Consider the following 27949-nt stretch of genomic DNA (forward strand, 5'->3'; position numbering starts at 1 on the left):
ACTGGGGTCGGTGCGCTTGGCGCGTCGTCGGAGTCACTTGAGCTCATTACCATTAGAAAAGACAAAGTGGGTATATTGAGGTCCTTAGTTCACTATCCGAGTTACCTCTTAGCCTTTCCTATGGCGTTATTCTGGGTGCAATCTTGACGCGTCATCGTGGGCGCAATCATGTCGTCCTATGGTCTGGAATTCGATCGCGCATCGTATGTTGTAAGCCGTTCTTCTAACAGATGCAAGCTCTGCAGACGTTGGATCATGTTGTAGGTGACAAAAGGGTAGTTTCAGCTGAGCAGCTCGGCAGTATATGCATTTCTTGGAAGCCGGACAAAACATTTGATTCATTCGTTTCTCCATCGCTCTTAGCTGAGATGCACGAAGGGTCAAGCTTTCACGCCAACGATATTGGTGAGCCCATCAAGGAGAAATTTTAGATTTTAGTAGGCGCAATAAGGCCAACTGTAAGAACATAGCCCTCTGTTCCACTGCACAAAGGTCGTGGTAAATGGGATCCAGCTCTAAATGGAGCGACCAGCTCTGAGAGAGGTGCTGCTCGCAACACAGGGATAATTGTTGTTTATATCAAAGTCTCGTATTCTATGGATCCTTTAAAGGTCGGATATATTTAAGACTGGTTGTACATACACATACGATGCGCGACTGCCGAAACAGTAGACAGTGTGCGGAGGTAGTGATGATTCTACGTACGAATACGATATCTGCGCGTCTTGCGACGGGAACACTGGTAAGTGTGTAGAAAGATTTGTCTTCAAGTGACGTTTAATAACTTTGATTACGTAGAGCCTTGTCTTGTCCAGGACCTAGACCTAATCGTGCGCGTCTTATGGGATTCTTGTACTTCTGGTGCCACGCACATATACCTGATGGAGCATTTTTGGGTCACAAACGACAGCTACCAGGAACCCGAGGCGTTTTTGGCGCGGACGCGAGCCTACGACAGCTTGCGTGCGAGGTATGGAAATATTCGAAACTACCGATTGTTTTGCTAGGTTTGCTGAGCAGAGCTAGAAACCAAAAGCTGCATTACGACGAATTGCTAGGATAAGTAAAGCAAAGGAAAATTATAACACGCTGTCACTAGAGTGTATCTCTGAAAGAAGTGGGCACCTGCGTGTCCAGAGTGTGTTCTTAGCGAGACGAACAGAATAAGTATGATCTGACGACCTCTGTGCCAGAGCGGATAGCGAGTAAAAGGGACTGGGTGTCGCAATGGAATTGGTCTCGGGGACACTTGTGGATCACTGGGTGTGTGGCGTGGACCAGCCTTCTTCAAGGATCATTCGGATCCTTTCTATCCCTTTTTGGAGAATATCGAGGCGTGGTGACGATATATCGATCACACAAGTCACCTTAGAATAAGGAAGTGCGTTATCGAATTTACATATGCTTTATTTTAAAAAGAAAATCTCACATTAAGTATAGACTTTTTACAAGGGATCAATTTTGATATCGCTGACTCTTTTACTTATGCAAGACACAACTTGGGTCGGATGTGAAAAAAATATCGCCACCCTCGACCTTGACGTGTCTCAGAAACATACATCAAGTGGTAAGTTCATTTCACGTGATATGTGATGTTTCTGCATTTGCAATCGGCTGCTTTGCCTCAAGCATGAATATTTTAAGAGCGTACCAGCTGAAAGTTCGGCGGAGAAGAACAACCCTGATCATGACAGTGCTTAGGTGAATGTGTTAGCCTTAAGCCGCTTGTGAAATATTGCGACCATGCATCGCAACAAATCGCATCGCTGCAAATAGCTAGTTAGAAGAACAACCCTGATCATGACAGTGCTTAGGTGCATGTGTTAGCCTTAAGCTGCTTGTGAAATATTGCGACCATGCATCGCAACAGATCGCATCGCTGCAAATAGCTACTTAGTCAAGAAATATCTTACAAATCATGGCAAGATAGTGATCCATGTTCCGCAAAAGAGTATACCCTCGAGGCGAAATAATAAGCTGGGAAGGTTCAAGTAATAGCAGATGCGCTTCGCGTACCCCCAACACTAAATTGTCGCAAATGAAGATATGCATAGCTTATGTGCCGGACGCAATATGCATTGCACAGCGAAAAGCTTTTGAGACTGGAATAGCTACTTAGTCGCAAAATATCCTACAGATCATGACAAGATAGTTATCCCTCACTGGTGGATATGCCCTCGAGGTGAAATAGTAAGCTGAAAGAGTAAAATGTTACGGCAGATGCGCTTTCGCGCCCCCCAAACACTTAATTTGACGATACGCACAGATAACCTGCCGGACGGAATATGCATTGCACAACAAAAATCTTTTGAGACTGGGAATTTGAAAATCCTGGTGGTGTTTTACAAAGCGCGCGCTTTCACGCCTGTTTCGCTATGCATCATCGCAAAGCTTGCTGTACTGCAGCATTGGCCCACATGACCTTCCGCGTATAGTGATGCCTCATGATAACGCAAATTCGTAATGTGGCTTTGGTGTGCGACATGCAGAACGTGCCCAGGGTTTTCGACACTTTGTTTGCTTATGCGTCAGATAAAAAGTAAGGACTCCGGTAACCTAAGCAACTTCACAAGATCGATTCGTAATTACAAGCGAAATTTTGAACGATAATTACGTTGTGTATATCTTCGGTATAGCGAACCGAATACATTATGCATCAGCACTTCGTGGTGAGACAATATAAGAACAAGTCCGGCTTGTTAAAGCAGAAGCAGCGTACAACGGTTTTGCTGATAGTATAAGACAGATGAAAATTTATAGTCAACGAGGGGTAACGCAACCAGGATGAGTCAACTCAGCGTATGCGGACTACCACATACATCATGCTTCCATAGTTAATTACATTACCGCCACCAATACTTATGAAAAAGCGATGCAGAGCGAGACTTCGTAAATTGCTTAATTTGACATTTCACAGGTTAAATTACCAATTATACGGCGAAACTATTCTAGAAGAACATGGTCTATCGACCATGATTAGACCAAAGGATACGGAAAACCGCGCCACCATAGTATGAGATTAACGAGCCTAAATGTAGTCCGCTTGCTGCGAGCGCCACACAACCATGCGCTTTAAAAACGGAAGGAAATTGCAATGTAAAGCGTAAAACTATACGAGATCGCCACAAAATATGTTCCTGGTTTAAACGCTATCCAATCATGGATATTTAGCGTCAACATAATTTGAGGACATAATGATGCAGACAGAGGATATAAATTGTCGGTGTTGCTACTGCAATGTAGGGACATGGCCAAAGGACCCTAATAAGGATATTGCCTTCGAGCCAAACTAGTCCTTTCTTCACTACATTTAATGGGTGCCCCCTTACTATAGTTTTTTTTAGATTCAAATTGCAATGGCGTGCTGGGGAAAACAACTGGTATTCTCATTTAAATGCATCGGGGTGGCGTGATAGATCACTTAAAGTCCGATAATACTCTTTTATACGGGTCATTGCGATAGTACACATACGTTACACAAGGCGCTATGGGTCACTACTTAGACTCCTTTCAACCATGCTGCGATGGGGTCCAAATTAAAAAGGTTATACAAAGTTTACGCAGATAACAACTGTTGATTCCGCCAGCATCTTTTTCATCGGCAAAAGGGGGTCTTTGCTGATTTTATTTTGTTGTATTGGCGAATATTGACACCATAATGCAAGTTGCGAAACAGGTATGTCGTTTAGATATCAGAATCGAGCACACAGTACGTTAAAGGTCGTCGACTTGATGTTCAAAATATATGATGATCCGTCAAGACCTGGAGAACACATTGCTTCATCGGTGTCCTCGTGTAATGAACTACACTTAGACATTGCATGAAGGTTCATTCATGGACCTCTTGTAGGCATTGTCGGTATTAATGAAAGAAGATGTTCCCAAATGCATACGTGATCTCTTTTCCGACGTCACAAACATTCTGTGTGATACAGAATGCTGGTTCCTACTTAGGTTTGGTACTGGTGACGAGGCCGACGTGTCTCTGTCTAAAGAAGTGGGTGGCGTAAGCAAGTCCCTTCTGCTGAGTACTTTCCACGAAAGTTGAAGTTTAAGCTTTCGTAGTGATTGGTGTAAGCCATTCCCTTCTACTAACTTCTTTCTACAAAAGTTGATATTCAAGCTTACGAAGTTCAAGCTCCGTACACACCAGATCTTGAATCAGTTGACAAGGGTTTTCCCCTCAGTGTACGCTTTGATTTAAAAATCACGAGCTCAAGGTTTTATCCGTAAGACCTTGGGGGGGCCTTGAGGTGTTTTGCATGTAGCTAGGAACCATAACTCATTAAATTCAGTTGAATATTTAACTTTGAGGTATTAAAGCGCTCTACTTATTACCAAATCGCAAATTAATTGCTTCCTCGTCGCACAAGCGCGCATTGTGTTTGAGGGACTTTTTGTGATTCACGCCCTCTTCCACCACGTAAAGGTCGCAATGATTGGAGATGACAACATAAGTTAGCATCGAGATATACTGCAGTATATACGTGATCATCAATAATTAAGGCCGTATAAAACTCACGCATCGTACGAGTTTCACTATACCCGCGACTTCTAGCCAACGGAGGGTTGGCTTGGATATTCACGGATTAAACGATAGAAATATTTCTGGCAGGGTAAAATACAAATGTCATTACGATAACAGGTGACTTATCGACAAAATCAGAAATAAATATCATCGGCTCTACATCAAAGTAATATTACTAGGACCAAAGAACTAAGTGCGAGTAAAACCAAATGGGTGGGAATTAAAAGTGTCAAAAAGAGATTCACATCTGTCAATGCTGAGCACTTAATAATGCAAATCTCAACGCAGCCACCTTACACTAGTGATTAGTGCGATATTGCAATCTAAATATGATCGAAATAATTTCATTTGATGCATTCAGTACTGACGCCTAATTGCAATTTGTATTAAAAAAAATAAGTTTGATTCAAATCTAGGAAGCCTGCGTCACATTTACCGATTGTACCAAGATGTGATGGCCATTGTGACAACGTATCAAAAAGTAGTCGTCTTTGTGACAATTACATGTCAAACTACATGAAACAAATTTACTCAATTGAATTTGGACGAAACGCAAAGCTCTCAAGATCGTTCTGACATTGGACCCAAAGAATGGCAGCAAAAGCTTAAAGCCGTTTAATAGTTTTAGGGCGCATTGTAGCTCAGATACACACGCTCATATCCTGATCATTCATTTTTGAGGATGATAAACCACACAAACTGAAATCACTAGATTTCAGCTGAGCTACCGGACGATGAAACCTCTCAACAAGGCAATTATCTACTGCATGATAAATGGTCCCTGTGACACTGCAAAGCAAATGTCACTTGCATGAAATATGGCAAATACTCGAATGATTTTCAATGCCATTGGTGGAAGTAACGTATGTTACCGCTGATGGATATCTGCTGCACTAGCGAGGGCGACGACTAAAAGGGTTATTCAGGCTACAACGAAGGAGAAAACGACAACTGCACATCAAATGGATAGGTTGTGCCCTCAAATTAGGATCTCTCGCAAAAGTTTAATTGCCACATCAATGTAGAGGTCTATACTGCGATCCGAGTTGCCGTATCTGCAAAAGTATTTGTACAACAGATCTGATAGTTATATGATGACAATCGAGACAATCAGCGATCTTAAATGACAGGAAAGACCTGAACCAAACGAGACCAACCGATTTATTTGATGGATATACATGTCGCCAGTGGATGCGTGCATGTGCTTTTTTCTCTTTTTGGTGCATAGCAAAACACATGCTATACCTCAGCTTACCGTACACCTGGATGGGTTACAACTCACCACTTTACACAAAAGCGATAGAGCTAGCCGTGTCATAACACTGTAATATAATACAATCACACCATGCTTACTTCGTATTTTTGAATGGCGCACAAGCGATGAATCCCATAACAATGTCTTAACAACTAATTCAAATGTCTGGAAGGCATTCGAGCGGATACAAACATAAAATTGGATTAAGGAAATTATGGCAGCGTTTGAACTCAGGCCTTACGTTACTCCAACGAATTCGAAACATCGTATTTAACGAGCTTATTTTTGCCATTACAAAAAGTCGAACATTTAGGATGATCTACGTTCTGCTGGTGGGCTTAAGGCGTCTGCAAAATTTTCGGATGCTACCCTGTTATTGGAAAATCTTGAAAGCGATGCAGCTTGAGTATTGTGCATGATTATGAGCGCAAACTTCCATTTCTAACTAAATCACATCGCTGCAACACTCTTGCTGTACTACCAAATCGCAATGATGCGAATACATTGAGACAGAATCCTCGCGGATTGGCATAATACGTTGACTATAGATTCTGCACACTACAATGCCGGGTTGGAGATTAAAGTTCACTTTTACAGCGCTATCAAGTCTCCGCCATTTTACTCCAATCTAGCAGGTCTGGCGTTGAAAAGTTTTATTGACATCATCCACCAATTTCTTTATTTGGTTCTGTAAGTAGTTCTATAAAACAATTTGTTTTGTCGGTAACTAGGACGTCATGATCATAACCTCTTTTGATAGGTTCTAGGTAAATAGCCTGCGTGAGCGAGGATCCAATCAAAATATGAAAGTCAAATATAAATGGAGTCGAAACCAACAAGATGGTGCCTGCTTTCATTGACGGATGAAGAAGCACCAGAAAGTCAATGCCTCTGAGTCTCAAATTAGCAGAATTCCGCTTGACAGGGATGATCGTCATTGGAGTAGGTTCATGTGAGACTTCTTTTGCTTCATTAGTGTGCGGGCATACAACCGTCTCTATGCTTGATATACCCACTCAAACTTGACGAACAGTCAACTTGCTCAATCGTTAGCATTTGCGAAGGTCAACTTGATTGCTTGGGATAAGGATCCGACTACATTTTGACATGACTTTGAGTCTGTTGATCTACGTTGGGAAACATATGCAAGAAAAAACTAAAGCTATGGGGGGGGTAATGAGCGTACTTTTCTGTATTTTTGTGAGAATCGTTTCGGTAATTCTACAAAATACTTCAGCGGTAGCTATAGATGCCTGCTCAAAACTAGTCACATTTAAGGGCAGATACTCGCCATGTTCATTGGACGAAAAACCTCACTTCGATAAAGATAAATCCACTGCTAACCAGCTGTCGGTTCTGATGTAAAATTGGAGTAAGCAGAACAAAAGGAATTTGGTGGTAATCAAACCTTCAAACAACATGTAGATCGACAAACCGGTTGCTGTATTTATGGCTAAGAAGAACCTGATAGGTCATACACATAATCGGAGTTCAATTGTATGGATCTGGTCGCATCATCAAAAGAATGTTCGCGGATATCAACAACTCGAAATTTGCGACGGACGTTATTTCACTTCCGCAGTATACAAATCACACCAAAAGTCTAAATGCGTCGATTAGCGATGCTGCTGAGAAAAAGTCGAGCCAGCAAACTCATGAGTTTAATCGAACGGTTTAATGTTCAGATACAGCAGAGCGCTTTTATTTAGTGTGAAGTGGATACTTTTAATCTAAAGAGATTCCAGCCTGGATAAACTGGTTTGACTGAAGTAGTTTGGGCTATTAATTTGACTTTTGTCATTTGAAGTAGACAGATAAAGCAGACGAAGAATCGAAAAGATCTACAGAAAATTTGCATTTATGAGACTTATAAGTGCACCGCATCGAAGTGTTAATAATAGCAGCACTACATCAATACAAATAAACAATGACGATAAATGAAGACTTCTCGACGACGCTTAATTATGGTCTGGTCTTCAAAGATGAAAAAATCAGAGTAGTACCAAACATCCGGCTCTCATAATACTAAATTCCACATGTGCTTATGTAGACATTGCACGTGCGACTTTATCCGGCCCGATTATCAAATTATTACGCTCTCACGCTCATTAGATTTGATTACGTTTCACATGACACTACCCAGCACAACAGCTGCAAGTACGAGCGCTACGCGCAGCACAAACTCACACATAAATCAGGGCTGTTTTCGGCGAAGACGAAATAGAACATCACACGAATCGCCATCACAATTCTTGAATCTGCACACGTTGACCTTGGTGCTTACCTATCAAAATCGCTGCATGTATAACGGGGTTACACGTACCCTCGTAACAGGGGTATGTTTCACACGAGATGTGCATGGTGTGACTGCACCCAGACAAGATTACGGTATGTGGCTAGGTAGCCAGTAGTTATGCATGTATTTATATTTTAATATATATATTTAGAAAGATCTATACATTGAACATTAGGCGGTTTAGTCGCAGATAAAAATAAATAATAATCAGTTTGATTTTAAACCGAAGAGTTTATTAGCCTTGGTCAGGGGAGTAACTACTCTTGGAGTTAGCGGATTGCGATCCTCTACACTCGTATTTGTTCTTGTAAAGAACGTAAGGTCGGTGAGCTAAATGACGCTTCCTTAAGCACTAAGCTACGGCAGCCCCGCTGCAGCATGAATACATTTGACCCGCTAGCCCAAAGATGGTTCGCGTTACACAGTTCTAGATATGGATTTAGTTTTCGCCTCATTATATTGAAAACGTCTAGGTACAACCAATTTTTGCAATAACGGTAAGTAAAACACAAATTCAAACGGTGCAGAATCTTAGCATATAGAAAGGCTTCTTTATGGAAAGCTATGCGTAGCTATGTCCAGAGCCTTTTGTTCTAGAGTCCAGGCATTGATTGAGAATCCTGAATGGAAAGTTGAGAGTATCTTCGACTAAGAAGCAAAAGATTAGTGCATCTCTCATTCTCAAAAGCACAAGTTTAATAAACTAATTGAGTAATGCCACCTTTTTGTAAATTTGTTATACTTACGATGTTTGTGCTCCGGTTGCTGCGAAACATCGCCACACATATAGATTGATATATATTGTCAAAGTGCGGACTTAAATAGGTAGGTATCAGAACGAGCTAAAACAGCGAGTGACACGGGTTGAGCCTTACATACAAATGCTGCTCAACGCGGGTGGCGCTTGGCTTGTTGTACAATTGTACGAATTTTACATTGCACTTTTGTCTAACTGAAAATATTCATAACTATCAAAATATTGTAATCTATATAGATGATTCTGTGCGTCAATACAATATATATATTAAAAAAAACATATTAACTCTAAATTTAAGTCTCAAATCTCTTTTTTTATAAATGCTTCTTTTATGAGTCAAAACTTCACCTAGGCAAAGTGCACAGCACTCCACTTCACAGCATCGGACATAAGGACCGGTCTATAGACTATTCCAAGTGTATTAAAATTTGCTCTTCGATAAACCTCTGCTTTTTATGAAAACGTTGAGTTATACGGGCGGCACTTCAAATGAGTTTGTTTTAGTATTCAAGTTATTGCTATACTTGCAATGATTTTAAAACAAAGTCGATGATCTATACTTGCACATCGAATCACAAGTTTAGCAAATCGCCTTCGGGGAAAAAGTGCAAGCGGTATAAGCAATAATTGTGCAGAAGAGAAGAGAAGTAGCAACTTAAATCCAACGCCAAAAAAGACCATCTCGAAGTTGGTCCGAGCTTGACGATTCTTATGGCTAGCACTACGAATTCCCTCTCAAAAACTCCTTCGAGACCGAAACCCTTTATACAAAACATCTCTGCTGAGATAGCTCTCAGAACATGCATACCTTACACTATGCAGTCTTAAAGACTGAGAGCATGTTGCTAAATTTATATCTTTCTGGCTGTCTTGGTTTCAAATTGGCTATCACCTCATTTTTGGAATTTGTTGAGTCTTTGCGTTCTGACATCTGTTAAAAGATCAAGCGAATCAGATGTGCATATGTTAGATAATGCATATGCATCACTCGTTTGGCATAAGCGTGGCTTGTGTAATCGTGGTCCTTTACCTGGCTTACAAGTCGAAGTTATACAAGCTGAGGTTTGATTTCCTCCCGTTGGCCAAATCCAAAACAGATCACCGAACAAAAGACTGTTTTCCGCACCGAAGTCTTTCAATTACGATTGCTTGGATCATCAAAGTGTTACATGAAAGCCTTAAGTCTTCGCTCGAGCCCCACAGCAGCATAAAAATTTCATTCTATTTAATCTTGCAACTTTTCTTCATAAGTACAAGACCAAAATAAAAATGCACTTTTGATTTTTCCTGGCCCAAAACAGTAATCATTTCTGGTAATAGAATTAACACAAGGTTAAGTTTTCCACACAATCTTGCGGCCGTTAATCTTGACGTTTACGACAGAAACATGTTGTCACTGTTAAGGTACTGGATATGGGTATGATCGTTGTATCTCAACTCTTCAATAAAAACCTTCAGTTAAATTTCACTACCTCTATTAACTAGTCAGCGAATGACGTGACTTACGGATTCGATCTCTAAATGATTCCAATAATATCCAGACAGTGTTTCGGTGACTGCTTTCCAGTTTACCCTTCCTTTAACTGATGCTGCACTACTTTGCACAGACGCAATGCCTAGACCTCAGCCTTTTCGCCGAGCTAAAACACTTTATTCTACAGTAAATATGTAATTGCCAGTCCTCACAGTCGCTCTCTTACCTGTCTGCGCTCCCTGTTTGCTCCGATTATACACAATCCAAATGTCTTTTCGCAAATCTTAACGATGCATTTTCCGGAAGTGTTGCGTGATTCATCCCCAGAAAGGTTCAGCCTCTGGATAGCCAGGTCTATTTCGATTTCGCGGAAAAACGACTGCTTACGGCAGTTAGTTAAAGAGCAAGCGCAGTAGAGGAGATACCGTAAGCTTTTGACATAATTTGTGAAGGCTTGAAAAACTATTGTTTTTTTAAGAATAATTTGACTTCATTTTTAATAATGTGGTAAAATTTTTGATGATTTCCCCTTTGTTTTTCTAAATTCCTGTTTCAAATTTGTAGCCAGCGACCGAATATTTGTACTGTACATGGAATGAGGCCAGTATTTCGAATCTGTGCTTTCGTATAAGACCGAACTTCCAATATACGTAACCAATGCAATCTCTTTATTGCGAGGAAGCTTGTACATGGTGGAGCCTGGTCGCAGTGGTGCGAGTACAACCGTTAAAATCAAGCAAATTAGGACCGACAGTGGCTCTTCTCATGAAAAAAATGGGCTTCACTTTCGCAAATTTCACGATAGCGTCTGTACCGGTTTTTTCGTTAGTACCTTTTGCGAATCTCATTTCTTGATTGACAGGACAGCAGCACCGGACCGACCTTCCCATTGACAGCGCATTGCGCGCTAAAGCCGCGAACGATCGAGCATCTGCACGCAAATCTTGAAGACAAGAGCCACAGACCAATCGTTGAGCTTTCCGCAAAGGTCACAACAGACGCTCCAGTCAGCAGCGGCCCAACGTCGCGGTCCTGGCCGCCAGAAGGGCAAAGAGCGAATTGACAATTTCAAGCTCACTTGACTTTGTGAGGTTTCATAGTGGCTGGATGACGATGTGCAATAGACAGCTTCAGGACAATTTTATGACCACTAGTAGCCAACAAATGGCACTGAATGCGACTAAAAACAAAAATTGGAGGGCCAACTACCTGCGAGCGCTCAACATCTTTACGCCGGACGTGAAGTGCAGTCAATGTGGACCGAATGAAAGTAACAGGGATCAATGTGCAACAGCGAACGGAAGACTCACAACGGATGAGAGGTCGTGTCGGCTGGATAGTCACAATAAGGATAGAGGACGGTCAGTTGTCTCAGTGTCATCGTCTGCTTGGCAAAACAGCAAGTTAAGGCCGTCATCTAAGAGCAAGCGAAACACAACGCCATTAAAAGACAAGACGACCTCTTGTATGCTTGGAATGCGGTCGCATTTATTTCGACAGCGAATGGTGGCACCCAAAAACGAACTTGTGGGAAGGGACCGCGTGTCTGCGCCAATCGAGATCCCCACTGGGTCGCCAACAGCTTCCTCTTGTCATGGAAGTCAATTGGTAGAGTCTCGTAAGAGCCACGATTTACAAGAGTCAGACGACCCGACACAGTCTACAATGCAACTGTTTTCGTGGGAGGAGCCATCAGTGATGCTTGGCAATGGCTGCTGGCCCCTCGAAAGTGACAAGCGCATCTGCACCAAAGGTGTGGGGCTAAATAGAAACGAAGGCCGAAGATGGGTTTCGAGGCTGTTTTCTAATTCTGACGACATTGTTGAAAATCGTGAGGATGCTGACTTCGAAGGCTCGACAATTGCAGAAGACGATGACGACATATTTAAGATGGAGGTTGACGAAGGAAGCAACTCCACCGCTCGTAGAAGCGTATTTAGGGACAATCGAACGACCAACACAAAACGACGAGGGGATATCCGACCGCACCGACCTGGTATTTTGGATGGTTTGGATGGGAATAATGGTGTAATGCCATTGTCTGCTTCGTTTGTGCCACCACACCAGATGGTGCAACGTGGGTGTTTTTCATTAGGTCTTCGCGACCAATTGAAACGAAAACCGGGTGTCCAGATATAGGATAGTAACTACTGCAGAAGCACATAAGGGAGAACGCTTTTTGTGAAGACCGTTTAGTCGATTTTGGCTCAAAGTTAAAGCATACCAACCCAACGGTGACGATAAATCTGAAGCGATTTTCTGTGATTTTTTGAAATTTTGAGTTTGTTAGAAAAATTGTTCACAAGAGTCCGTGGCGAAAATATTGTCTAGCCTTCTTGAAGTGTTAACACAACGCAAAGTATACTGAAACATTACATCATACTTACTATATTACATAGGAGAACCTGAAGGGGTGCCTAGTCCACTCTCTTCTAAAGTAGAGCCTGAGGCTGCTGACTGGCTTGCAACCTGTGGAATACGGCTGTCCTGGTTGCGCGCAAAAAAAATCTTTCGTCGAACAAGTTGTTTAGGCAGCACTTCATACACGGCCACAGGCATATTCACCTGAGGAACCATATAGCCGCATATATAATCGACCGAGTAGTCCATTGTAAGAGAGTCCTTGTTGGTCATTAACCAGTCAGCAATTCGTCGCGTGACCAGGATTTGGCCACCCGCTGCAATGTCACTCACTTCACTAGCTATGACCTCCGATGCTCCAGTGTAGACTCTTTTTCCAGTCACTGCGTGAGTACTGTGATGGAGATATCCATCCGAACCCATGGCATCGTGAACTCCCATTCGTACACGCAGTCCCTGAAAAAGAACACGGTGACCGGCTCGCCGCTTCTTAGTCGCTGGATTGAGGCTATGAAGTTCTTTTGGCCACTCAGCACCAAGTAATTTGACTTGAACTTCGAGACAGTAAGAGACAGCTTCACGAATTGTATGAAAAGCTAGCTGAAAAGAGTCACCCGCTGTTGTAATTTCATACCCTCGATAAGGTTCCAATAATGAACGGAGCGTATCGTCGTGCACTTGTGAGGCCCGTTGCATAACCTTACCGTCACCAACACCCCATATTGCACATGATGATTCGATATCAGTGACAACAAATACTGGATTCAAAATTGGCGGATCTACTGTCACGTCACGGTTATAAAGGTATGGAATGTCATCGAGGGTCGAATCGACTACGAGCTGAACAAGCTTGTCATCGGAAATACAGCATCCACATATTCGTAACATACAAGATTGACTGCAGCCTGTACAAAGTGCTAGGGCCAAACCAGTTGCATTATACATAACTTGACTGAGGCCTATGTAACTCAATATGGCGTCATCACGAGGAGAGTGGACATATGTGAACAATGACGTGGCTGCAAACTGGATTGCAAACAGTGCGTATGCAATCATAATCCATTTAAGTCGTTTGTAAACTGGCGAGGTCTCAAATTGGCCATTAATCGTCTCGACATTGCGGCCCTTGCATTTAAGTCGAAACAAAACAGCGCCCATATACACAATCGTAACAATCTGTAAGATGTAGATGCACAGCCTTAGTCGATAAGTATAACCCGAGTACCCGCGTCCAAGTACACTTAATAGAACCACCGCAATTAAAAAAAATCCAATGAGTCCATGGCCAACTACAATATACATTCGAATTTTCGCTTGTTCTTTAATCGCGCCACGATCCATCGATTTTGCTGCAATTTTCGAAAGTTCATATGTAAGTGGAAACACCCACAAGGCGACAGCAAAGTGCATGACGTCGCAGTAACAAAGAACGGCGGTCGGAATGAACCTGCGTGTAGCCATGAGATGTGTCGTAGCGTACATACCTAGTTGGTCCAATTGCTTATCTGTATACGGGATGACGCTATAGCCGTCGACGAACTCCCTGTTTGGTAGCAAAACGACCCAGAGATAATAACCGGCACGTCCAAGTGTGTAAAGCCATAAGTAAACAAAGAATGTAAGGAACAACCATCGAACGCTAGAGACTCGAAAATCCCAGTCGCGATATAACTTGATTGAAATTAGCATCGATGCAATGTTCGAAAGAAAAACTGATGTTAGACCCAAATAAGCCCAAGTCATCGCCATTGCGATAGCTAAATCTCGGTTGAGGATGCTACAATAGCAGGAAGAGGAGACTTTGTATACCTACGTACTAGCATGCGCAAGTCGGTGGTAATACCGATCGTAAATTGCTAAATGTTCTGGCTGTTCTGTCTGCACAGTTTCCTATGCAAACGTGACAGGTTTAAAATTCTCCATCTGGCACACCCATCTTGTTTTCTTGTTTAGGGGAGAACGATGTATGTAAGTCTGAACATCTCAAAAGCTATGACTTTAATATGTCGCTTGAACAGTTTACAAAAGTGTACCAATCGAGTATCAGGGTTTACACCTGGCCATGATTATCCTGGCGTAAAGAATAACAAATGTTGACAACAGCTGTTGTTTTCTTTCCCACAACGGACCCAGCAATCTTTCTCTACTTCGTAATTGTTAGTCTGAGTTATCATGTAATGAACACAATTATAGAACGAAGCACCTAAATATATTTGACTTTTTGACACTCACATTACTTTTGTTTGCTGAGATAGCCTTCAAGTTAAGGAAAATTCTTTGCACGGCTGTGAAATAATCAGTATACACATACATCTCGCAGGTCAATGAACCATGCAGACAAAGCCAGGTTGAAAGTGCTCTACGACCAGCGGCAAATGTGTGAATTATACTACTTTTGAGTTGCCAAAGCCGTTAGAATTGTGCAGTTTCTCTTAACTGGTGAGACATCACATACATGAAAAATTTACTTTTTGCGGCCAGAGCTTAGAAGTTTGCAAAGTACATTAAGTTCAATTTGGCATGTAGAGCTTATAGACAGTGCTTTTTGTGAATGAAAGCATCTGTTTTGCCAGTATAGCTACCGGTAGATTAGATAAATTACTGGTATGAAGCATGTCACTGCATTTAAATGACATTTTTTGACAATGATCGGCTTCAAGTACGTCGTGGCTAAGTCGCGGGAGCTGTCATCTGTAGTAGAGCGGGAATTATCGGCCACTAGCAACCGCTCAAACCCCTTCACATCTGGGGTCATAAATTCAACGACTGATCCACCGTCTGAAAACGATGTGACGGTTGCAGCAGAGGCTCATGAAGGATCCGGTCGCAATGAAGGTCAAGAATTTCTTGTTGCCCAGCACAAATTACAGGCGAAGGCTGAACTAAATCATCAAAAACTCATGCTCAGGTGAATGTGCTCGTTGTTATGCACAATAGAAAAGAAATTATATCAGCTGACACTTCTCTCGTGTGATTACCGTTCTGTTAAAGTGGCAAAGAACTTGACATCGCCTTGAGCCAGACACGTACTGCGCTACACGCTCAAGTCGCCAGTGAGCGATTTTTGACTCAAAATTTTCATTTGGTGTCCAAAGTACGCGAACAGCTCGAGGGTATCCGGACTTTAGTGGTTAAAATAGCCGAGAAAGCCGACGAGGTGGAAATGCTACTATTACAACGCTGTGAAGAGAACGCAGCCCGCCAGAATGCTGAGTTTGCGGCCAAGCAACAACACGAGCTTGAGAACTTTGAAGCTCAAATTGCTCAGGAGTCCGAAGGTCGCAAGCGCGAGGAATTGGAACTGAGACGGCAAAAGCTCTATGATGCTTTTATAAACGATCTCCATGCATATCAAAAGGTGATAAATCGTGATGAGGACGGAGCGGACAATGAAAAAACAACAGTGAAAAGTGAGAAGGAACAGATGAGCTTAGATGAGGTGGACCTAGTAGTCACTGCCGATCCAGACCAGTTAGCCGCCTTTTACGATTCTGAGTCGGACCACGATGAGGGAGAAACGCAGGGTCTGTCATTCTAGCCGCTACTTCCGTTGATGATATTTCGGGAAGAGAAATGACATATAGAATGGGGAATGAAACAAGGGATGAAGATAAAGATTCGATTTGGAAGCTGATTACGTGTTGAGGCCTAGAGTGGTCATGGTTTCTACGGCACATTAATCGGCTACGAGGTGAACGAAGCTATATTTATGAGCCAATTGATTGGATCAGTGTCAAGCTTGTAATCATGATTATGGACGATCCGACATTAATAGCAACAAGTACGTCCATCTACTGCATTTGATTTGTTAATATAAAATGTCATGAACCCAATCGTAAAATAAAAGCGCAAATTAAGAGCAGGGTAGAACCAAGTTTGTAAAGATGATATTTGTGTGTCATACATTTGGCGCTTTTTTGATAATCTGAATCTTGTGAGCGTTGACAAAAAAATCAAAAGAAAAAGTTAGATAATCTTGCTTTGCCGAAAAACGCTCTGAGAACTATCCACATGACTGCATGACCATAGCCAGACCATCACACCATGTTCTGCACAGAACTTACGGAGCAAACAAACACTTTTAAGAAAAATGCTGTGAATATCTATGTTTTGCGTTACATAACGTAGGCAATTATGGTTGGTGTCGGAGGGTGCATAGGGAGAATATATTTTACGTTTAAAATGTTAGAACATCAAATCCACGATAAATGCAAACGCAAAGGCTCAGATGGTCCGCTTTACGAAGTAAAGTCTAGAGAGGATTTAAGTGACACGCAACTTGCGAACTGGATATGAATAACGGCAAACACAGAAATTTGAAGCTCAACCTTTGACTAGAGTATCCGGCAGATGTGTTAAACCCAGCTAGTTTTAACGATGATCACGAAAGAGTCGTAATTCCAAGACGAATGCTCGATTACTAGCAATTTGTGGCGGTAGCATTTGTCATTTTGCAGTAATATAAAGTTTCGAGACCAATCGAACATCTAGAAACTAAACAAACGTTATGTTAATTTTTACTTAGAAACATCTTCGTCTTCGAAAGTGTAGTACTCCCATGGTTCGAAAGGATCTTCCCACTCCTCAAAATCTTTAGCCTGGTACTGTTTCATTTCTTCATCTGTTAGTAAGCAGGAGTCTAGTGCTGCGCGGATCTTGGCAATCTCATCATCTTCTTGTGAAAATCGACCAATGAACACAAGTTCTTGAGCGCGATCACCAAACTCACGCGCCATGAGCTCATTGTAGTTAGGCAATTCCTTCATCGTACGCGTACGTTCATCCTCGGGAATAGCAGATATCCACATACCGCCGTTTGACAAGGTGATGTACAAACCTGCCTGCGACCACGTTGCGTAATTGTATGGTCGAGTTCCGAGCCAAAACACGCCTTTGCTTCGCAATAGGTTTTTAAATAAGCCGTTTTGCTTTGTTTCCAAGCGTTTAGCAATTTCTTGCTTATCAAGAGGTTCACCATCTTCTTCAGGATTCATTTCTTCATCTGCCTCCGCGTCGGCAGTCTCGCCCTCCTCCTCTTCGGCTTCGTTCTGGTCATGGTCATGACTATCATCGTCGTCAGAAGGAAAGGGAGGAAGCGTTGGAGACTCGACAATAACAAACTCATCCTGTATAATACCGGTCAACCGAGCAGGATGGAACGGACGTGAAGCTTTATACAAGAAAGACCCAATGCCGTACTCAACGGTCTCAGGTGTGTGTGGAATTGAAAGTGACTCGAGCCAACCCGTTTGTTGAGACGCGCGCTCGAACGAAAAGAGATCAGTGCCAATTATCATTTTGGGGTTCACTCGGCCTTTGATCGTGCGCTCAATTTTAGCGTACGAGTTAAGACGACGCAAGACCTTTTCAATCGCTTCCAAGTCTTTTGAAGAAACCAAGTCAGTCTTATTGAGCAAGATGATGTCTGCAAATTCGATTTGATCGATCAATAGGTCAGTGATCGTACGTGTATCACCCTCAGGAAGCTGACTGCGGTTCGCCTCAACGTCGGCTAGCATACGCGGGTCATCGAAAACGTGAAAAAAAGTAGCAGCATCTACAACCGTCACGCACGTGTCGAGTAGCGCAATATCTCGTAGCAGGGGTAATGTCTCACCGTTACGCACAAGTAGCTCATCAAGCTGAACGGTTCGAATTCCTGCCGAGGCCGAGGGCAAGGAACTGATAGCACCGGTATCGTTATCCGACGACGTTCCAGATTCTGTACGAGAACGCTTTGAACTGTTTGAAGGTACTGACGATTGGACCTTCACTTCTTCCTCAGCGCCTTCAGGTAGCTCAAACTCAAACGTCTCGGCTACTTGCATAGGTTCACTGATTCCAGAACTCTCGATCACTATATAATCAACTTCACCTTGTTGTGCGATGCGAGCAATCTGTTCAAGCAGGTCGACGCGAAGAGTACAACAGATACATCCATTTTCAAGGCGTACAAGCTGCTCCTCGCGTTGAAGAACACCAGTGGAAGCCACGAGATTGGCATCGATGTTAAGCTCTCCCATATCATTGACGATAACCGCCACGCGCAAAGCATGGTCTTTGTTCTTAAGGATGTGTTGCAGTAAAGTAGTCTTGCCACTTCCCAGGAATCCCGAAAGCAGGGTCACTGGGATACGTTTACCTTCTTTCGTCGCTGTCTCCGTCATAAGCGGTCGTTTGTTGGTTGGAGAATCCGAAACTGCACCAGCCATAGCAATCGATGATATTGTTTTCTCCGCGGCAAATTGGAAAATGAACATTGATAAAACCTTACATTCGACGCTGCGACAGCGATGATAGAATTGATACGAGCTGGTCCATGGTTGGGCACTTTTCCGACGGTATTTGTTGAGTTCTCGCCGTCGGCCAAAATGGGATTGTCATCAGATCACTGGAACAAAAACACGTGACCTTTTGTTGACAATTTTGTGCTGTTTCAAAAGAGTGATATGGATGTCAACAGGACAAATTTATCTGGCCCATACATGTGCGACGAGTTAATGACTTATCGATTGTTTTGAAGTACATGAAGACTTCGAAGACAGAACTTTTAGGATACGATATCAGCATTGTGAGAATCTTGACAACACGAGCAACGTCGAGCAATGATTATATAGAGATCTGGGTGGACCTCCGGAATGTTGTTGAATTAAATGCAACTGTATCATGTTGCCAGAAAAGTGAGGAAAACACTGTATTTTTGAAGCTCAGTTCATTGTAATCAGTCAAAATAGTCTACCTAACTAGCAACGTCATGGCTGCCGCTTCATTTGACATCGTTAAACTTTGCACTTTAGAAAATCAACAGATGTGATAAATGAATTGCAAACCTTTTTCTGTTTTGACATGGATTCCCTTGTCGGACAATCAAATAGTTGGTCAGGATTCATGCTGAAAAACTCATGTTGCTGTTATTTTGTAGAGGCATCTCCGACGACGATGTTTATTCCGGCGGCGATGCTCGGTCTGCGGTCGCCGTCGGAAATGACTATGGACGACTCACTGTCGTATATTAGCCAACAGCTTAGTTGTTGTAGCATTCATCAAATCTTTTAGGCATTTGCTGTATCCAGCAATCCCAAGATAATTTGTTTACGTTGTATTGCAAAACTACCGCAAAGTCATACTATCATATCGAAGGTTTGACCTGAAAACAAGCGAGTTCGTCACGCCAAGCTGCTTGCACATGAATACAACTTCGTACGCGTGGTTTGCGCTGGATTAGGAGTAACATATTTTCGGATACGCAACCATTTGCTGTAGAGTTGATTTGCTTTTAGAACAAGAGGGATACATATCAAATGATTCGTAGATTTGCAATTGCGACAGAAATTACTCTGGAGATTGATTTGTGCGATCATCAAGATGACAGGACTAATAAATCAACTACCTTAGCAGTTTGACACTCTTTGATACTCGGCTGTGATGAGAATTTGTTGCTGCAGACAATTTCAAATACGCGAAGCTTGCAAACTGTCTAGATTGTTAGTCTAATTGTCCGCGAAAAATAACGCCAGATTGCGTTACGATATTATTTTGAGCTGTGTAGCTGCAAGTTTCATCGAATTTGCTTGGTTGAAAGGCTAGGAGCTAGCGAATTCCTCAATAAGCTGAGAGAGGATACGTGTCCTATTATGTTGAGCTGACAGACACACCTTTTATAAGCCAGGGTATGTACCGTATGATGGTGTGCATACACATCACACTATTGACGCTCGGACTTAAAGTGCCATAATCATGTGCACTTTGTATAAGTTTGCTACTTTGACTCTTTGAATTCACATTAGCGAACTCAAAGATGTTATACTCATGTGCTCCTGAAGCGGAATGGCGAGCCTTTAAAGTAGCAAATTCGCTCTGGTATTTCAAGAGTACATAGTTTAAGACAGATGCTAAATGTATTCGTTTCTTATCTTTCATAATAAACTGTCAGGCTTATAACGTGCGGCTAGCATCCCATGTGTTCCTCACAACCCTTTTTCAAAGTTCCACAGTCTTCAAAAATACAGATATTCTGATACCCGTGAATATTCATAATTACTCCAAGTCAAATTTGAATCTCGTACAATGGTATCGTACTGTAATTGGTAAAATTGTATTAAACATGTGCGAAAGAATACAGTACTTGCCTTGTGACAATACTTCTCGGAACTGCTGAAGATGTGGCACTGATGAAGACGATGGAACTCTGTCAATGAGGTATCCGCGGAACGCGTGGGCTATTATTGTAATGGGGCTACACGTGCACTGTATGAAATGTCGATGGTGTGTACCGTGCATAAGTGTGGATTACACAAGTTGGTGTGATCACACAGTGGTGTGGCTACACCGTAATAAGAAGCCACGATTACCAGTAGTAATGAATATTGATTAGGTTTTACTATATTAATTAAAAAAGCTAAGATTTTAGATGTTGGCGGCTCTAGCGCAACTTAAAACAATTAAATAGAGCTTCAATTTTGAACAGAAGAGTTGATTTGCCTTGGTTAACGTTTTGGGATACTCTTCGAGGTTGTGGATTGCGATCCGCTACACTCGCACTGGTTGTTGTAAAGGACATAGAGTCAATGACATTAGCTTAGCTTCCTCTAATCAAAGAGCTGCGGCAGCCCTGCCGCACTTGGTAGCACTCATAGTCGATTTACGCCTGAGTCGTTACGATTGATCCTCTGTGAGGATGGAGGAATACTCCTTTCTGCCCCAGGGCATGCAGGACGGGTTTGATAAGCTGATGTCCCTGTTCGGCCCTGAGGGCGTGGGGTATCTTGTTTCGAAAGGACCCGAGGCGATAAGCGCCCGCCTAGAGGCTGTTTCAAACTATGAAAATTTTGTGCTAGAGCACTCACAGCAGAAGCTGTCAGCATCGACTGCGACCATGACGCCACCGTCGGCAACGGAAGATTCCTCCTGTCCCAGGCCGCTCATGATGAGCGTTAAGACCTTCGAGGGTAAGGATGGAGGGAATCTCCTGGTATGGGTGAGAAAGGTCAAGATGACTATGACATCCGCCATGCTCCAAAACGAGCAACAGCGCGTGGCGCGAGCTATCTCCAAGCTCGGGGGCCGAGTGCAAGAATATGCATTGACGTGCGGTACTTCGGTTGAAGCGGCGTCCACCCCCTGCGCGGAGCTGAAGCTGCAGCTTTTGCGAGTTTTCTCGCTGCCTGACCAGGCAGATCGCGTACGGTCGCATTTTCCTGACGCCCGACAGGGGAAGAAGGAATTGATTGACTTTGTCCAAACGCTGCGTACTCTTATTGCCGGGATGGTAGCCGATCCTCTCCTCGAGTTGGTCGCAGTGACCTTTTTTATAGAGAGCCCCCGCGTTGGTGTGGTCAAATAAAAAGTCTTACGTGTGCATTCAATTTCAACTGAAGAAGCAGTGATTGTGGTATTGAATGCCGAATTCAGTTTTAAGCACGAAATGTTTGGAATGCACACCGTCAGAGCTCGTCGAGCGGACCTAAGCCAATGGATCTCAGCTATGCTGAGAAAGAGGAGGGAGAGTTCCGAGCTGCCGAGCAGCGTTTAAATACGGTGTTTTGTCTGTTGGGACACTCGTCACCTTCGGACTGGCTGCCCCCTGTGCAAGGCGCGTAAAGGTTGGTCGACATTTCGCTTCTAACCAGTCTGATTTGTCGCGAGGAAATGAGAAAAATCAGTAGGCGCGGGGCGCCGTACCGGAGAAGAACTGAGTTCTGTTGAGCCTCAAAGAGGTAGAGGGCAGCGGGGCCGAGCCTTGAAAAGCTTTGTGCTCTTGATTACGGAACTTGTGTGCAAGCCGGGATTGCTGTTCGTAAAAGCTGCCGTGAAAAGCTTTGAAAAGCCATGGAAGATCCTTATCGATTCCGGGGCGTCGGGCAATTATGCTCGACGCTGCAAGATTGAAGGACGTCAGTTGTCCGCTGAGGCGCTGGAAGCGCGGTTGAGTGCCACCGTCATTGTTCGCTTAGCAACGGGGACTTGTGTCACTGAGCCGAGGGTTCCTGTGAACCTCGCTGTCAAGTTTCTTGATTTTGATAGCGTGGACCCTTGCCTAGTCTTAGACTTGGATGCAAGGTATGACCTTATTCTTGGTATGGCATGATTAGCACACCATGAGTCTTGTATTGATTGGATGTCAAAGACCTTGGGCGCTCAGCGTACGTCTCCCGGTGGAGTTTTGGTTATTCATGAGCCCACCTCTGCTGGGCAGCAGAAGCGCTATTGGCGCGGTCACCGGACCGGGACGGTCAACGTGCCGGCTATCGAAGTATCCGAGTTGACAAACACCAAAGGTGTATTGGACAAGAGTCCCGAGTGTGGCTCGCGGGCTAAACGCGGGGGTGCACGTAACCCACTGAGCACTGCTGACGGTACGAAGCAGTTGCTGCGTGCCAAGAATCGCATGGTCAAACGAGATCCGAGGCATCAAGGGCAAGGCCCTTCTGATGCGCGTGGAGTGGCACGTTATTCACTGAACAAAGACTGCGGAAACAATGTTGCTGATAACATCAAGGCTTCAATATAGCAGGGAGTGGGGATACTGGACGACGCAGAGAGCGTATTCTTACTGGTCCCGATGAAACGGAAAAAATATAAAGAGGAGACGGCGAAGCCGTATAATATCTGCAAGACGCAGAGCGTTGACCCTGACCCCAGATTTTGTCTACCGTAGACGTTTGCGCACAGCTATATACCCTTGTCAACGGTATGACAAAAGAGGAAGACGGCAAAGTCATCCTCGAGGCTATTCCCGCGGCGGAAAGCTCTCCGAGCTCGTTTTTTTGTACCACAAAAAATCCCGATGGAAAGGTACCACGCTCGACTTCCGGCCCATGAAGGAGGCGCTCCTGTACTCGCAATGCGGACTATATCTGTGGTGCTAGCCCCTGGCGAAACCGCTGCAGATAATTAGGAGCTTTTGAACGATGGGTGCAGCGGCATCGGAAACTTTCTTCGCTGTCTACCTTACAGCGAAGCCATAAGGAAGTGGCCAAGATGACGCGAAGGTCATGATTCTTTTGATCATAAGCGTCTACGACGTCTGGGCAATCTTGCCGAAGTGGCACTTCAAAATCCTAAGAGTTCTCGGAGTTTGGGTATCCCCGCCACTTCACAAGATATCGCGCTGAACCCCGTCGACGACGTCGACATGCAAGGCGTTCCACGTGGTAGTTGACGCCACCATTCTCATCGAGAAGCGTCAGCGGCGGTCGATGACGATTTGGTCTACCGCCGCTCGGTGACTCGCGATGCTCTTCGAGCGTTATAGGATAAGGTCTGCCGTCATCGGCATTCTACCGAGCATTTTGCCGAGGTCGCCTACCGCTGTGCGAAAAATTACAAGAGCATGATGCACTTTGTGCACCGACTGCTTCACGTTGGGGATAACCGTGCTCTGTCAGAGCCGCTCCTAACCATCCAGACGAATACGTCACTTCGTGCGACAGTGAGCGCCTTGCGCCGTTGAAATCGAGAAATACTGCACACCCTGCTCAGAAATAGTTAGTGGTTCAGCTTCTGGGTAGCCGAGCGCCTTTGGCCACCGCCACAGCGCCAACGCTTTCATGTTCATTTGCGCCGGAAACTAGTACGGCATAAGCAAGCCCACATAAAACACCAGGTTAATGCGCATTCTTCTCGGAAGGTTCAGCGTATACGCAAGGCCTCGCTTGGCCACAACCTTAAGAGGTCCAATAAACCTTGGACGGAGCTTTGTCTTGAAGACAGCAGAGACTGTACATGTAGAGAGATTTTAAGCATTTAATATGACCAGGATTCCAACCTCAAAGTCTCCAACATTTCTTCTGCTTCTTCCATCTGCATATTCTTTCTGCATGTCTTAGCTTTCTGCCATCGCATCGCGAATGTGTCGTAAGACACTCGACATCAGCAAGCCGCTCAGCCACTCCTCCTTTACCAAGCCGAGAGCCATGAGATGGCGGCGTCAGGGGGACGCGAGGATTAATAAGCCCTTTTACGTAGAAAGGCGTACAGCCGATAAATTAGTGCACCACATTGTTCAGATCAAAGTCTACGAGTGGCATCATAGCGCTCTAGCACTTCAACGTCTCAGCGCAAAGGCTGCGAAGAACGTCTTCAACGACGCGATTCACGTGCTCAGTCTGACCAAATGTCTAAGGTAGGTCAGCTGTTGACATAGTCAATTCGACGCCCAACACCTTGAAGATTGTAAACCAAAACGTCCCAGTGAAACGCGGGTCTCTATCAGAGAACATTGACACCGGGAGTCCATATTGTCGAAAGACACGATCCACAAACAGCGTCGCTGTACCCACACCATTGATGGTGTCCGACACTGCATCAAGATGAGCCATCTTGCTCAAACGGTCTACAAAGACCTCCGGACCCGTGTTGCTCGCGGAGTCCTTCGGTAGGCCAAACACGAAGTCCATACTTATGGACTACCAACATCCGGAGGGTACCGGTAAACTAGCCACGGGCGCCGCCGCATTCGGAGAGAACTCGCCCTCTGACACGTTTCACACGTACGCACATTTGTTTTCGTCCATTTGTAAAGCTTGGGTAACCAATAGTGGTAACTCACCGAGCTGTACGTCGTCTCACGACCGAGAAGACCACTGAGTGGGGTGTCGTGGGACTCTTAGATTATACGATATTTCAAATTTCTCGTCGTGAGAAACCTCAATTCGTGGCGTATCTGTCGAATCAGTGCTATAATAAAGCAGCCCGTTATTAAACAAATATCGGTGTTACTGTGCGCTTGAACGCGCTGACAGATTCTTGTCCGAGTTTTCAGACTTCTTGCTCCCAAAAGCCTGTGGCAGCGCTACATACATACTTTCATCCGCGTATCAAGCGCGGATCCAATTCGCCACTGACGACGTCAACGTCGTGGTATGAGGAAGCTAATAGTCTGGCGAGCGTGTCAGCGCATCAGCCAAAGCATTCTGCTTTCCTGGCTCATACTTCACATCGAAGTTATATTTTGCAAAGAATGAGAGCCCTCCGGCCATCCTCTGCGAGAGGTCAGGCGACTGAGTCGCAGTGCGTAATGACGCATGATCTGTGTAGATCACAAACGTTTCTGAGTTAGGCCCTGAACTTGACAAGTGCATACTTCATCGCAAGTAATATCTTGACGTGGAATGGGTAGCTTCTCTCCGAAGCTTTAAGCTCGCGAGATTCTAACGCGATAACCCGATCTCGCCCCTTGGCATCTGCTTGCAGTGCACAGCCGATGACAAAGTCCGAAGCGTAATCGACGAAACTGAAAGGATGATCGGGATCTGGCAACGCCAGAATTGGTGCATGAAGGAGACTGTCGTCGACCCTGTCAGAATCCTCCCGATGCTCGGTGTCCCAACATCATTCCGCATCCTTCTCAAGGAGATTTGACAATAGCCGTGTCATTTCCGCATAATTCGCGCGATACTTGTGCAAGTAGTTGGCGAGGCCAAGCCAGTTGCGCAAATTCTTTTGGTTCCTTAAAATCGGTCAGCTCACAATGGCCTTAATCTTACGCTTTCTAATCAAGCACCCTGGAAAAGAAAATTCTTCTGCGCCGAAAATGCACTTATCGGCATTAGCATACAGCTTATTTCATCGAGCACCGCTCTCAAATGGATGATGTGGTTTTCCTCATCTGCCCTCCCGTGCACCGCACGACTGTGGACGAAGCTGTCGTCGAAGTATGTCTGTGCATACTCTCGGTGGGGCCTGAACAATTGCGTCACACGACGATTTCATGTTGCTGGTGCATTTGACAGCCCTTGGGGCGTCATCAGCCACTCCCAGAGCATACCGCTCAAATTACTCACCGCTGTCAGCGTAATATCACTCGCTCTCATGAGCAATCGGTAATTACCATCGATCGAGTCGAGTACGCTGTGCCTTGCACAGCCAACAAAGTTGTTCTGGAGAACACCCTTTATAGGAATCGAAGTCTATGCCGGAATGATGGCAGCGGTTAGCTTATTATAAGCGTGAACGATACGCCACTTGTCGTTTGGCTTCCGGATACAAAATATGGGTGTCAAATGGGGAGATTGCTCTCACGCACCATTCCTGCAACGTGCTTTGCACGAAAAAAGGCGTCAATGACGTCACACTGCTTTTTGGGCAGGGGCCATTGGGATGTTACGCTGTATTTGGTCCCGGAATCTGGTCAATCTCATGACGCACCTCGGTCTGAGAGTGAGTCCGACGGCGGGTCTTTGGAAACGACGTCTCAAAATTTCTTTGCCAAAAATTTTACAGAACCAAGGGATCCTCAGGAGCGACGATCCATTTGGTGCGTTCAGCACCCACTCAGTGTCCTCCAGGATACCTTCATCATGATACCTTCATCCAACGAGTTAATCTCCTCGTTGGGTCCCATGATGACCACCTCGTCCAAATTGCCTGCCTTCAAGGCACCGCCAAACCCTTCGATAGAGATCTCATCCAGCTCAAGAAGAGAATAAACTCAGCTTGTGTAGTGGCCGCGGGCCCGACAACGTAGACGCCTAACGATCGAGTGATCGCGACTTTCGCTTCAGTAATAGGGTTCGCAGAGCGGATGCCGTACTACACAAGAGGGTGTAAGACCGAACGCGAAACGTGCGCATAAGAACTGCCCTGTGGGCAGCCTCCATTTGCTGCCCCTGTGCCTCGTCGAGGCGATTGTTAACACTACTACTTGCTTCGGAAACCGAGAGTTCGGGGAACGGAAATGGTGCGGGCAAGATTTGAGCTGGGCTCATGTTGCGCTGTTGCGCGCTTCATCTTCCTCGTTATCTATGCTAAGAAAGAAGTATCCGACTCGTAGTCGATTTCCTCCAGTTCCTTGGCAAGGAAATCCGTCGCCCGGGGTGGGCGCGGTGTGTATCTCCCGGATGCCGAGGGCTCGGGATGTGCTTTCCGTGAAGTCGCGGACGTACTGTCCGGAGATGCACCCTGTGCAAAAGTAAAAGAAGGAGGAACCAGCTAGGCTAGGTGTTTCGCGTGTCATGGACACAGGGCTCATATAGCGGAGTCTGTTTAAGGTTGTACTTAAGAACATAACGGTGACGCGAGCCTCGTATGAGGCGACTGTTAAACGTGAACTAAGGATATTCACCAATTTGACTGAAGAGAGTATCTCGGGGTTAGATGTACCCTTGTATGGAAGGGCTGGTCCCACAATATGGTATGACCGTACATAGGTGTGGATTACACACATTGGTGTAATCATACAGTAGTGTGGCTACGCCGTAACAAGAAACCACTACGTGGCAGGATTGCCAGTAGTAATGGATATAAACTTCTACTATATTAATCAGGTATTACTACAT

General features: G+C 44.4%; 6 protein-coding genes across 6 annotated transcripts; 3 read left to right on the forward strand and 3 right to left on the reverse strand.

The window, feature by feature from the left end:
- Positions 1-2442: 2442 nt before the first annotated feature.
- On the reverse strand, positions 2443-2650 carry PHALS_12709 (uncharacterized protein; the record flags this gene model as incomplete). The annotated part of the gene is made up of 2 exons (XM_024728310.1): positions 2443-2556; positions 2615-2650. The coding sequence occupies 2 exons, from the start codon at positions 2648-2650 to the stop codon at positions 2443-2445; spliced, it is 150 nt and encodes a 49-aa protein (XP_024578800.1).
- Positions 2651-10812: 8162 nt separating this feature from the next.
- On the forward strand, positions 10813-11815 carry PHALS_14625 (uncharacterized protein). The gene has a single exon (XM_036407525.1). The coding sequence runs from the start codon at positions 10968-10970 to the stop codon at positions 11163-11165; it is 198 nt and encodes a 65-aa protein (XP_036263219.1). The 5' UTR covers positions 10813-10967; the 3' UTR covers positions 11166-11815.
- On the forward strand, positions 11814-12449 carry PHALS_12710 (uncharacterized protein; the record flags this gene model as incomplete). Its single annotated transcript, XM_024728312.1, has 1 exon — positions 11814-12449. One exon carries the CDS (start codon positions 11814-11816, stop codon positions 12447-12449), a length of 636 nt encoding a protein of 211 aa, XP_024578802.1.
- A 252-nt stretch (positions 12450-12701) lies between these two features.
- On the reverse strand, positions 12702-14420 carry PHALS_12711 (hypothetical protein F442_18385; the record flags this gene model as incomplete). The annotated part of the gene is made up of 1 exon (XM_024728313.1): positions 12702-14420. The coding sequence occupies one exon, from the start codon at positions 14418-14420 to the stop codon at positions 12702-12704; it is 1719 nt and encodes a 572-aa protein (XP_024578803.1).
- Positions 14421-15316: 896 nt separating this feature from the next.
- On the forward strand, positions 15317-16209 carry PHALS_12712 (uncharacterized protein; the record flags this gene model as incomplete). Its single annotated transcript, XM_024728315.1, has 3 exons — positions 15317-15506; positions 15671-16039; positions 16106-16209. The coding sequence occupies 3 exons, from the start codon at positions 15317-15319 to the stop codon at positions 16207-16209; spliced, it is 663 nt and encodes a 220-aa protein (XP_024578804.1).
- Positions 16210-17188: 979 nt separating this feature from the next.
- PHALS_12713 (Cobalamin synthesis protein) lies at positions 17189-18883 on the reverse strand (the record flags this gene model as incomplete). The annotated part of the gene is made up of 1 exon (XM_024728316.1): positions 17189-18883. The coding sequence occupies one exon, from the start codon at positions 18881-18883 to the stop codon at positions 17189-17191; it is 1695 nt and encodes a 564-aa protein (XP_024578805.1).
- Positions 18884-27949: the final 9066 nt, after the last annotated feature.

This window comes from Plasmopara halstedii, assembly GCF_900000015.1.
Source record: "Plasmopara halstedii genome assembly, contig: Scaffold_650, whole genome shotgun sequence".
Taxonomy (NCBI): Eukaryota; Oomycota; class Peronosporomycetes; order Peronosporales; family Peronosporaceae; genus Plasmopara; species Plasmopara halstedii.

Bases quoted from the DNA above. Each gene is read 5' to 3' on its own strand.
- PHALS_14625 (XM_036407525.1), top strand. From the start codon at position 10,968: ATGCAATCTCTTTATTGCGAGGAAGCTTGTACATGGTGGAGCCTGGTC.